Consider the following 13020-nt stretch of genomic DNA (forward strand, 5'->3'; position numbering starts at 1 on the left):
AGACACATCTGCATGTTGCCTCTCATTTGACCCCCAAAGTCACTAGACACTACTGCATTATGGCAAAGTTCAACTGTATAGAAACTAAGGTGTAACGGTTTACCGATATACCGATATATTGCAATATGAAAAAATAAATTTCGTACCGCAGTACGATTTTTGGAAAAACCGGTATTTTATTAAAATCATTATTTTCAATTAATCGCCTTCTAATTTCATACAAATTTCGCATAAAATCTTTTATTGGTGAATTTTATTGGCGTCAACGTAAGATAAAAAATATCCGACAACTAGTACACTTAAAAGTAAGTAAGCGGCTGCATAATTTACATAAGCGGCCCAGGTGTTAAAGGACACGCGCGACTAGTTTTGTTTATCAAATTGTGTGACACTTTACTTTCTATTTATTCCTTACATTTTTATTAAGTTTCTACTAAGAATATATACATATAATAATAATAATAATAATAAACATATACCTGACAATACGTATTGCAATATATTGCAATACGCTTTGACAAAATGGCAATATATTGCAATACGTTTTTTGCCGTATTGTTACACCCCTAATAGAAACACAAATAATCTTCTTTTGTTCCTACTCATTTAGTGTTGTATTAATGCGGTGACAAATGCAATCTTGTTTACATTATTAAATGTACTATTAAATCAAATTTTAAATTCATTTTTAAAGTACATGTAATATTTATGATTAATTTTTACATTTATTTTCTAGCTATGGATCTTAATGCAATCACATGTACTGCTACAGTAGAGGAGCTTTCAGCTGGAGGGGAAACACTCAGAAAGATGCAACATAAAAGTGTGACTTTCACTCTAGGAAGAAATGAATTTAGGGATGTAATACTATGCATAAATTTTCCTAATAAGCGTGAGATGAAATATACAGTTAAAGATGTGTTGGTGCACAAGAAATTTGTTAAGGATGGCAAAGCCACAATAAAACTTCCAACAGAAAACACTCAAGTAATGGTTTCAAACTGTGCTCCAGATAAACTGGTAATGTTTCTCAAAACACTGACAACTAAGCTTGAGTGTTTAAAAAAGAAAGGTTTTGTAAGTGATCGGATGAAGTGGAAGTCTGATCTACCTAGGACTTTTGAAGAAATAAGTCCATTGACAATGAGGGATTTAAAAGAAGCTCATGAGGTGAAAGCGAAATTGGCAGAAAAATCTGATTTATACACTCCTAAAGGAAAGCGGAAAAGATGTGCAAATGATATAGAAAATCAGCAACCTCCTGGAAGTAAAATGGCACGAAAACTCATGTGTAGCGATGTTAAGGGTATAATAGGTATTTATTAGTCCCCTACCAGTTTAACCTGAGGGAACTTCAGGTTTACCCTCCGTCCGTCTGTCTGTTCATCCGTCTTTAAAACTGGATCTCATGGTAATGCAAAAAGAACTGAAAATATTTTTATGAAACTTGAAATATGGGTAGATGGCAGTCTAGAGATTATGCACATCTCTTTTTCTTTTCTTCCTATGTTGAAAAAATCTGTTGGTATGGCAACAGATAGATTTAAAATATGGCAAATATAACCTGTGATAGCGCAAAAAGCACTGAAAATATTTTTATGATATTTGAAATATGGGTAAATGGCAGTCTGGAGATAATGCACTTTTCTTTTCTTCCTATGTAGACAAATTTAGTTGCTTATGATGGCAACAATTAGACTTAAATCTGGCAAATATAACAATATTTGTGATAACTCAATAAGTACTGAAAATATTTTTATGAAACTTGAAATATGGATAGATGACAGTATGTAGATTATGCACATCAAGGTTCTCAACTCTAGCACCAAAATTATTAGATTTATCCCCCACTTACTAGTTGGGGACCACCCAAACCTGACAACCATCAAACCTGGATGGCCCTAAAAAAGCTTTCTTTGTGCAGTGGTTTTTGATCAATCAGTCGCTTTTTATCAACAATAAATGCATGTTTCTTCTATAATAAAGTAATTCAATTTATTGTTTTTCTTTCGTAAACGGTAATATATTACTGTCTATTTCAAGAACGTTGACGTTGAAAATTTGGACATCAAGAGAGCAACCTAACCTCTCATACTAGCTATTATCATTTGAAGAGTAAACCATAGAATATTCAAAACTTCAGGATCTTGTTTATTAAAAACACCAAAGCTTTTAACTGGATTAAATCAAGGTCATGTGCATATCTGTCCGGACACATGGTACTGTAGTGTGGACAGTTCAGGTAACTTTGATACCCCTATGGGCCTCAGATATGAGTGTCAACATAATCAGAAATAAACAAATTTGTTCACCAGTTAGGAGAAGAACCTAGCTGTACTGTGTCAAATTTTAAAGTCTAAAGCTTTAAAATTATGAAATATGTATGGAAAAATATTCAAAAGTGTCCGGTTGATAGTCCCTGACCAGTAAACTTAGAATTTTCATAAAAAAAGTTTGAGCATTTATGATCAAAATTTTTCCGGCATCCATGTTCCAACAGGTGTCCATCGTCAACTTTTTTAACTTTTTATATTCTTCTCAGAAACCAATCAGCCAAATTTGATGAAATATTCCTTGGATGTTCCCATACGTGTGAATTCTCCCATTTTTAGCGGGAGTCTCCCACTTTCTGCAGCCATATGTTCAAAGATTTTTCTTAAAATGAGTATTTTCGCAAATGAAGGAAATCTCCCTATTTTTGATGTCAGAACTTCCTTCTTTGTTTATTGCAAATTCTAAAATCTCCCTCATTTTGAAGAAAAATCTCCCACTTGATCACTGAAAAAAGGTCACATGTATGTGTTCTTAGCATGAAGCTCTACTAAAATTGATCAAATGGTTCTGCTCAAAGGAGGGCTAAAAAAAGATTTTTAAAATGAAATCTTTAAAAATCTCTGAAAGTGCATGGCCTAGAGCTTAGATATTTTGCATAACTCTACAAAAATTGTTCAAATTTTAATAGACCTGGGGTCAAAATTGGCCTTGGTCTAGGGTGTCATTGATTTTCCTTATATGTATTTATTTTATGCTTTTCAGTGGATTACTGATTTATCTGTGAAAATTATATTTGATAATTTCTCACTGAAAATTAATAAAATATAATTTCACACTTTTCAATAACGAAACTACTTTTTCAAGATTTTCCCCATTCATTCAAATTACCAATCACCAAATTTCAAATTACCAATCACCAAATATCGTCTCTAAATTTTTTGTTTCATAATTTTTTACAGTCTGAAAAATAAAATTCCTTCCACTTGCAAACTGCTCTTGATGACATTTGGGCATATTTAAGTATCCTATGAGCAATAACTGCCTAATGCAATATGAAAACTTGAAAACGTAATGACAGCCGTTAGCCCGAAGAATAAGTAAACAACCAAGTGTTTGTATGGCAGTCTTCAACAATTCCATGTTTTCCAATTTCTTAGCTGCTTTTTGAATGTTTACACATCTTTCAACACTTATTTATTGTCTGTAACAATCCTCAAATAAGTTTTTTTTCTTCTAAAAAGAAATACGACTAACAAATCCAAATGAAAATTGGTCTCTGTTTTGGGAGTTAAGGGTTTTTTTTATTGCAAGGTTATAATTATAGACTTACTTTGGCTTGTTTCTATTCCTATATCTCCCTATATTTAGGCCATGAAAAATCCTATATTTTGATGGCAATCCTATATTTTTGTGCCCCCACATAGATTTACCCTTGTTCGTCTGTCCGTCAGTCCATCCTTACAAACCCAGAGGTACTTGTGTGACTTGGAGAACAATAGATAACAGTAAATTCTCTTTGATCCTATTCATTCCGTTTTTACTTGTGTGTCTTTTTTTAAGCCTTGTGTGACTAAAAATGGCTCAAAAAAAGATCAAAGGAATAGTCAAATAAGTACCATTTGGTAAGTACGTCCGTCCGTCCGTCCGAATTTCGTTTCCGGAGTAGTTCTCTGCAACTACTAGCTGGAATTCAACGAAACTTTATGGGAATCATCAATATCAAGAGGAGATGCGCATATCTTCAGCTTGTTCCGGTCAGACCCTTTAACTCAGAGTTATGGCCCTTGATAAGTTATGTAGAATGCATATAGAGTAAAATTTTGTTTCCGGAGTAGTTCTCTGCAACTACTGGCTGGAATTCAACAAAACTTTATGGGAATAATCAATATCAAGAGGAGATGCGCATATCGTCAGCTTGTTCCGGTCAGACACTTTAACTCAGAGTTATGGCCCTTGATAAGTTATGTAGAATGCATATAGAGTAAAATTTTGTTTCCGGAGTAGTTCTCTGCAACTACTGGCTGGAATTCAACAAAACTTTATGGGAATCATCAATATCAAGAGGAGATGCGCATATCGTCGGCTTGTTCCGGTCAGACACTTTAACTCAGAGTTATGGCCCTTGATTAGTTATGTAGTATGCATATAGAGTAAAAATCGTTTCCGCACTACTTCTCTGCAACTACTGGCTGGAATTCAACGAAACTTTATGGGAACCTTCAATACCAAGAGGAGATGCGCATATTGTCGGCTTGTTCCGGTCAGACACTTTAATTCAGAGTTATGGCCCTTGGATTAGTTATGCAGTATCCATATAGAAAAATATTTGTTTCCTCGCTACTTCTCTGCTACTACTGGCTGGAATTCAATGAAACTTTATGGGATACTAAGAGGAGATATGCATATAGTCGCCTTGTTCCAGTCAGATACTTATAACTCAGATTTATGGCCCTTGATTAGTTATGTAGTATGCATACATCTCATTGGCATTTCCAGATTTTACTATTTAACACAAAGTTATGGCCCTGTTATTGCCCTGAATATTTATCAAGTTCAAAGAATATTACTGTTTATGCCATGATTAATATATAAATAAAGCCTTATGTCTTCAGTTGTTGTGTTAATAATAACCAGTACTCGGCGGGGGATATAAATTCAACGAATTTGCTTGTTTTTTTGCTTACACAATGATTATAAATTTTTATAAACAAGGCAAAAATGAAGCTCATCTATATTTTACTGTTTTAGAATACTAAATTAAATAGGTTTTTGACACTAAGTGACACGGGAATTGCGGGAAATCTTGGTTATTCTTTCCTTTTGATATTAATGAATCAAGTCTGTCTACCTTCGTTTTCACTTGTGATACTTTACATCAACGAAGAATTTTCTACAACATTTTTATTTTGAATGAATAATACATGCGTTCAAGGATTTTAGTTTAGAGGTAGAGCATTATATTAATAAATAAATAAAGCATACCAAATCAGTCTTATTTACTCGGAGTCACTCTTTTTGACTCGGAGATTCACGGAGTCCCGCTGACTTAATTGTCACTCGTTATCGACGCGGAGTCACTCTTTTGTGTACGAGAAATTTATAATCCACTCGGAGTCACGCTTTTTGTAATTACTCGTTACTCGCAGGAATTTGCATATTCCTCGTTATCTGTACAGTATCTACCTCAAACTTCAAATACTAAAAATATTCCTTATCATCAATTACATCTTAGGTGACAAGATTCATAACTCTTGAAGCAATATTTCAGATTTATCTCTCTTTGAACTTAAGATTTTCTTTAACAAATATTATAACTTCTTTACTTTTTAAGGTATCTATTTCAAACTTCAAATATATATTTCTTATCATTACACATATATTGTGTGGCAAGGTTCATAACTCTAGTGTGACTATTTCCAGAATTATTCCCCTTGAACTTGAAATTTGTGTTAACATATGTTACTTTTTTACTATAACTTAATACATAATTATACATAATTGATTTTTCTTTCATAGTTTTGTTTTCCTTACTGCGTTCAGTATTTTATTGTCCCCCGCCTTTTCGAAGAAAAAAGGGGGATATAGTAATAGGCTCCGTCTGTCCGTCCGTCCGTCCGTCACACTTTCGTGTCAGGTTCATAACTTTTGTCATTTATCAAAGGAATCTGAAATAAGTTGGCACAAACGTTTGTTATAATAAGACGATGTGTCATGCGCAACAACCAGACCCCTACCTCCAAGGTCAAGGTCGCACTTGCTCATTCAAGATTTGATGGTATATGTCGTGTCCGGTCCATAACTTTCTTATCTTTGAAGGGATTTTGTAAATACTTGCCACAATTGTTCACAATAATGAGACAATGTGTCATGCGCAACAACCGGTCACCTACCTCCCAAGGTCAAGGTCTCACTTGGAGGTAAAATGTTAACATAGTCTATTACAGGGTATATTTTGTGTCCGGTCCATAACTTTTTCATTTATCAAAGGAATCTAAAATAACTTGGTACAAATGTTTGTTATAATAAGACGATGTGTCATGAGCATCAACCAGACCCCTTCCTCCAGGGTCAAGGTCGCACTTGCTCATTCAAGGTCAACATTGTCTATTTGATGGTATATGTCGTGTCCAGTCCATAACTTTCTTATCTTTGAAGGGATTTTGTAAATACTTGCCACAATTGTTCACAATAATGAGACGATGTGTCATGAGTAACAACCGGTCACCTACCTCCAAGGTCAAGGTCACACTTGGAGGTCAAAGATTAACATAGTCTATTACAGGGTATATTTTGTGTCCAGTCCATAACTTTTTCATTTATCAAAGAAAGCTGAAATAACTTGGCACAAATGTTTGTTATAATAAGACGATGTGTCATTCACAACAACCAGACCCCTACCTCCAGGGTCAAGGTAGCACTTGTTCATTCAAGGTCAACATTGTCTATTTGATGGTATATGTCGTGTCCGGTCCATAACTTTCTTATCTTTGAAGGGATTTTGTAAATACTTGCCACAAATGTTCACAATAATGACACAATGTGTCATGAGTAACAACCGGTCACCTACCTCCAAGGTCAAGGTCACACTTGGAGGTCAAAGATTAACATAGTCTTTTACAGGGTATATTTTGTGTCCAGTCCATAACTTTTTCATAGATCAAAGGATTTTGTAAATACTTGCCACAAATAGTCACTATAATAAGACAATGTGTGTTGCGCAACACCTGCATCCCTACCTCCAAGTTCAAGGTCACACTAACTTAGAGGTCAAAAGTTAACATAGTCTGTTTTAGGGTATATTTATACCCCCGCACAACAAAGTTGTAAGGGGGGTATACTGGAATCAGCTTGTCCGTCCGTCCGGCCGTCCGTCCGTCCGGCCGTCGGTTTTTTCATTTCCGCCCTATAACTTAAGATTCCTTTGACCCACAGTCTTCATATTTGGCATGGTAGTTAGTCATGATTAGTAGATGACCCCAATTGATTTTGAGGTCACCAGGTCAAAGGTCAAGGTCACAGGGGCCTTGACTTTAAAAAGCTTGTCCGCCCAATAACTTAAGATTCCTTTGACCTACAGTCTTCATATTTGGCATGGAGGTTAGTCATGATTAGTAGATGATCCCTATTGATTTTGAGGTCACTAGGTCAAAGGTCAAGGTCACAGGGGCCTTGACTTCAAAAAGCTTGTCCGCCCAATAACTTAAGATTCCTTTGACCCACAGTCTTCATATTTGGCATGGAGGTAAGTCATGATTAGTAGATGATCCCTATTGATTTTGAGGTCACCAGGTCAAAGGTCAAGGTCACAGGGGCCTTGACTTCAAAAAGCTTGTCCGCCCAATAACTTAAGATTCCTTTGACCCACAGTCTTCATATTTGGCATGGAGGTAAGTCATGATTAGTACATGACCCCTATTGATTTTGAGGTCATCAGGTCAAAGGTCAAGGTCACAGGGGCCTTCACTTCAGAAAGCTTGACCACCCAATAACTTAAGATTCCTTTGACCCACAGTCTTCATATTTGACATGAAGGCTAGTCATGATAAGTAGATGACCCCTATTGACTTTGAGGTCACCAGGTCAAAGGTCAAGGTCACAGGGGCCTTGACTTCAAAAAGCTTGTCTGCCCTATAACTTAAGATTCCTTTGACCCACAGTCTTCATATTTGGCATGGAGGTACGTCATGATTAGTGGATGACCCCTATTGATTTTGAGGTCACCAGGTCAAAGGTCAAGGTCACAGGGGCCTTGACTTCAAAAAGCTTGTCCGCCCAATAACTTAAGATTCCTTTGACCCACAGTCTTCATATTTGGCATGGAGGTTAGTCATGATTAGTAGATGACCCCTATTGATTTTGAGGTCACCAGGTCAAAGGTCAAGGTCACAGGGACTTTGACTTTAAAAAGTTTGTCTGCCCAATAACTTTAGATTACTTTGACCCACAGTCTTCATATTTGGCATGGATGTTGATCATGATTAGTAGATGACCATTTTGATTTTGAGGTCACTGGATCAAAGGTCAAGGTCATAGGGACTTTGACTTCAAAAAGTTTGTCCACTCCTTAAGATTCCTTTGACCCACAGTCTTCATATTTGGCATGGATGTTGATCATGACTATAAGGTGACCCCTATTGATTTTGAGGTCACTGGGTCAAAGGTCAAGGTCACAGGGACCTTGACAAAAAAAGCTTTTGTTCTCAATTGCTAAAGAATGTCCTGTCCGCAATTTATTGATTTTGACATTTTCACATTTGAAGCATGTAGAATACATAACTTAGCAATGCACTGGCATAACCTCAGATTTTGCAGGGAGGTTGTCCTTGAGCTCTAAATGGCCACTGTTGATTCTGACAAAGTGGTATGCGGGGGTATTCAAGCCATGATAGTGGCAGTTCTAGTTTGTGTCTGATCTAGAACTTCTTCAGGATTTTAAATAACTAGGCACAAATAGTCACAATGATAAGATGATATGTCATGCATAACACATGTGTCCCTATCTCCAAGGTCAAGGTCACACATAGAGGTCAAAGATTTACATAGTCTGTAATAGGGTATATTTTGTGTCCAGTCCATAACCTGGGATTTTAAAAATACTTTGCACAAATAATCACAAGAATAAGATGATATGTCAGGCACAAAACGTGGGTCCCTACCTCCAAGGTCACACTTAAAGGTCAAAGATTGACATAGTCTGTTATAGGGTATATTTTGTGTCTGATCTGTAACTTCTACATAGTTAAAGGGATTTTGAAAATACTTGGCACAAATAGTAATATTTAAATAAGACGATATGTCATGCACAACACCTGCACCCCTACCTCCAAGGTCAAGGTCACACTTAGAGGTCAAAGGTTAACATGATAGAATTTTAAATTCCGTGTTTCATTTTACTAGTATTTCTTTAATAAATTTATTGTTGCATTTGCAGGTCTAGAATTGATCATAATTTTGGACTGAAAGTCCTGAAATCCATACCTCAATCTTTTGAAGTAGCACAATTTTATGCTTCATAAAAAACCATGAGGCGGGGGACGTTGGTAACTCTGTTACAAATTCTTGTTAGTCAAGCTTCACTGTCTCCTGTGACAGCTCTTGTTAGAGTTATTGCCCTTGACTTAGTAAAAATTTGTAATTTTCAACATGTGTCGCATGTAACTCAAAAAGGATTTGACATAGAGTCATGAAACCAGTAGTATAAATTTGCAATTTTCAACTTGTTCATGCATAGCTCAAAAAGTTTACAAGAATGTTGGTCAGCATATGTACTTATGCACTTTGGGGTTTGCTTGTGGATTTATTCAGTATTTGTAAAGTTCTTGCCCTTTACTTAGTAAAATATTTTTAGTTTTCAACTTGCGGCACATGTAGTCCGAAAAATATTTTATTTAGTCTCATGAGATTGACAGAACAAGGACGAGTGGGGGCACCCGTGTTCTATGGACACATTTCTAGTTGTAATCGGAAATGATTGGACGCCCTGAGGTTGTTAAGATGATTTCTAGCTCAAGTCTGAATATGGGCCATCTTGAATCAAAAAGTAGGTCATACAGCCCAAATATTGAAAACCTTGTTAATGCTTAAGAGGCTACTGTTTTGGTCCAAATATCCTGGAAATTGGTCAGAAAGGTTGTTTGTATGATTTCTAGCTCAGGATCAAACATTGTTCATCTGTGGTCAAAAACTAGGTTGCACAGCCTTAAAATACGAAAGAACCTTGCTAACATTGTAGAGGATACTGTTTAAGTCCAAATGCCCTGGAAATTAGTCAGAAAGGTAATGTTTAGATGGTTTCTAGGTCATGTTTGAATATGGACCATCTGTGGTCAAAAACTAAGTCACACAAGCCAAATTATGGAAAAATATTGTTTACATTCTAGTGGTAATATTTTCATCCCAAATATCCTGAAAATTTGTCGGAAGGTTTGTTTTAATCATTTCTAGCTAATAGCTTTTAACATGGGTTATCCATGGTTATTATCTAGTTCACACAGACCAATTAATGGAAATACTTTATCACTCTAGAGGTTAACATTGTTAGCCCAAATATCCTAAACATTGGTTAGAAAGGTTGTCAAAAAACCTACAGCACATAAAAGACAATCATTATATGAATAAAACTTATTAACATTTGCACTATTTCAGGTGCAGATATGAATGCTATGATATCAGTTTAAGTTTATGGCATTATACATGTATCTGCCTTTCACTCATTACTAATAACATTAATTCAGAGCCTTGATAATCAGGTGAGCAATGTAAGGGCCATCATGGCCCTCTTGTGTTTTTTTTTATGCCCCCGCCATGTAATGGCCGGGGCATATAGTGTTACCCTGTTCCGTCATTCCGTCCTTCCGTCCTTCCGTCCTTCCATCCTTCCGTCCTTCCGTCCTTCCGTCATTCTGTCATTCCGTCATCATCAGTTTCCGTTCATTATCTTAAGAACGGTTGGGCACATTCAACTCAAATTTGACATATGGATATGTCATGAGAAAATACAGGTCAAGTTCGAATTTGGTCATGGTTCGATGATTTTTGGCAGAGTTATGCCCCTTTTACTTTGAAAATAATATGAAATTTCAGTTTCCGTTCATTATCTCAAGAACGGTTGGACACATTCAACTCAAACTTGACATATGGGTATGTTATGAGAAAATATAGGTCAAGTTCGAATTTGGTTATGGTTCAATGATTTTTGGCAGAGTTATGCCCCTTTTACTTTGAAAATAATATGAAATTTTCAGTTTCCGTTCATTATCTCCCCAACGGTACAACACAATCAACTCAAACTTGACATATGGATATGTCATGAGAAAATACAGGTCAAGTTCGAATCTGGTCATGGTTCGATGATTTTTGGCAGAGTTATGCCCCTTTCACTTTGAAAATAATATTAAATTTTCAGTTTCCGTTCATTATCTCCCTCAAGGTACAACACATTCAACTCAAACTTGACATATAGATGCGTCAAAGGAATGCGCAGGTCAAGTTCAAATTTGGTCGTGGTTCGATGATTTTTGGCAGAGTTATGCCCCTTTTACTTTGAAAATAATATGAAATTTTCAGTTTCCGTTCATTATCTCCCTCAAGGTACAACACATTCAACTCAAACGTGACATATGGATGCGTCAATGGAATGCGCAGGTCAAGTTCAAATTTGGTCATGGTTCAATGATTTTTGGCAGAGTTATGCCCCTTTCACTTTGAAAGTAATATGAAATTTTCAGTTTCCGTTTATTATCTCCCCAATGGTACAACACATTCAACTCAAATTTGACATATGGATATGTTTTTGGAATGCCCAGGTCAAGTTCAAATTTGGTCATGGTTCAATGATTTTTGGCAGAGTAATGCCTCTTTCACTTTGAAAATAATATGAAATTTACAGTTTCTGTTCATTATCTACCTAACAGTGTTACATATTCAATTTTAATTTGACATATGGATATGTCAAAGGAATGGGCAGATTAAGTTGGAATTTGGTCATGGTTTGATGGTTTTTTGGCAGAGTTATGTCCCTTTCACTTTGAAAATAATATAGATACATCTAACTTCTAAGGAATAAGCAGTTTAAGTTTGAATTTGGTTGTGGTTCAATGAATATAGACAAACTTATCTTTCCTGAATGTTGGAAAATTTTGAACTTTCAGTTTCAGCACTCATTCTTTTAGCCATTATTTTGGCTACAAATATGCAATATGCTCTTTCTAAAGGTTAAGACTGAATAATTTCAGTGCCTTGAACGTTGTATGGAAATGGTTTGTGTTAACATTGAAAAGTTTTAAGGGCTTTGAACTTAAAATGAAAAAAAAAAATTAATGCACCTTCTGAAATTTTGGCTGCATGCGGGGGCATCCGTGGCATGATGACACATTTCTAGTTTAAGATTAGATTTTTTTGTTGATTCAGCTGTCTATATGTCTGTCTGACTTAAAAAAATCTACAGACAAATTCTTTAATAAAGATGATTTCCACATTTATATTTGTTTAGGTAGGGAATGACTGGTATCAGTCTCCTGCATTTTTAGCTCACCTGTTATGATATCAGTTTAAGTTGATGGCATTATATCTGCCTTTCATTTGTTGCTAACAATGTTAATTCAGAGCCTCAATAATCAGGTGAACGATATAAGGGCCATCATGGCCCTCTTGTTAAATTTTATGATACACCTTCAGTGGAAATTGATGTACAAAATATATTAAAAATTACAAATAAACAAATAATAAACATTTTTATTCAGATCTTGCAAGTTAATTTTAAACTCGCATGTTTTTGCATGTATATAATAATATTTATATGACGAAAAGAAAAGAATATTTTCAGGATTGAAAGAAAGTAGTTTACTAGAAGCAGGGGCTACACCAGAAGCAGTAACTGACCCAGTCAAGTTGACTAAGGAACAGAAAACTGTATTGGAAAGTGTAAAAAGTGGACAAAACATTTTCTTCACTGGCAGTGCAGGGACTGGAAAATCTTTTCTTTTGAGAAGAATTATTGGTACTTATAATTAGTATTATAAAATTTATGTTTATCTTCGTTTTAAAGCTGCATGCCTCCAGATGAGACAAAATATTTCTAGAAAATCAAACTTCAGAAAAATTTACTCAGATTTTAAGAAAAGTAAAAAGATTCAAGTACAGTCAAACGTGTACGAGGGCTGTTCAATATATAGTGAGGCTGTCTTCATATATTTTTTTTATTCTAGCATGAAATATAACAAAATGTGGTATCATTATTAAATATAA

General features: G+C 35.4%; 1 protein-coding gene across 1 annotated transcript; it reads left to right on the forward strand.

Annotated features, from left to right (window-relative positions):
* Positions 1-698: 698 nt before the first annotated feature.
* On the forward strand, positions 699-12772 carry LOC132751542 (ATP-dependent DNA helicase PIF1-like; the record flags this gene model as incomplete). Its single annotated transcript, XM_060741722.1, is given in 2 exon segments — positions 699-1315; positions 12599-12772. Coding segments are annotated over 2 exon segments (781 nt in total), but the record flags the coding sequence as incomplete, so codon positions are not given.
* Positions 12773-13020: the final 248 nt, after the last annotated feature.

The sequence above is a fragment of the Ruditapes philippinarum genome, unplaced genomic scaffold (assembly GCF_026571515.1).
Source record: "Ruditapes philippinarum isolate M1 unplaced genomic scaffold, ASM2657151v2 ctg17162_1_1_1_1, whole genome shotgun sequence".
Classification (NCBI taxonomy): domain Eukaryota; kingdom Metazoa; phylum Mollusca; class Bivalvia; order Venerida; family Veneridae; genus Ruditapes; species Ruditapes philippinarum.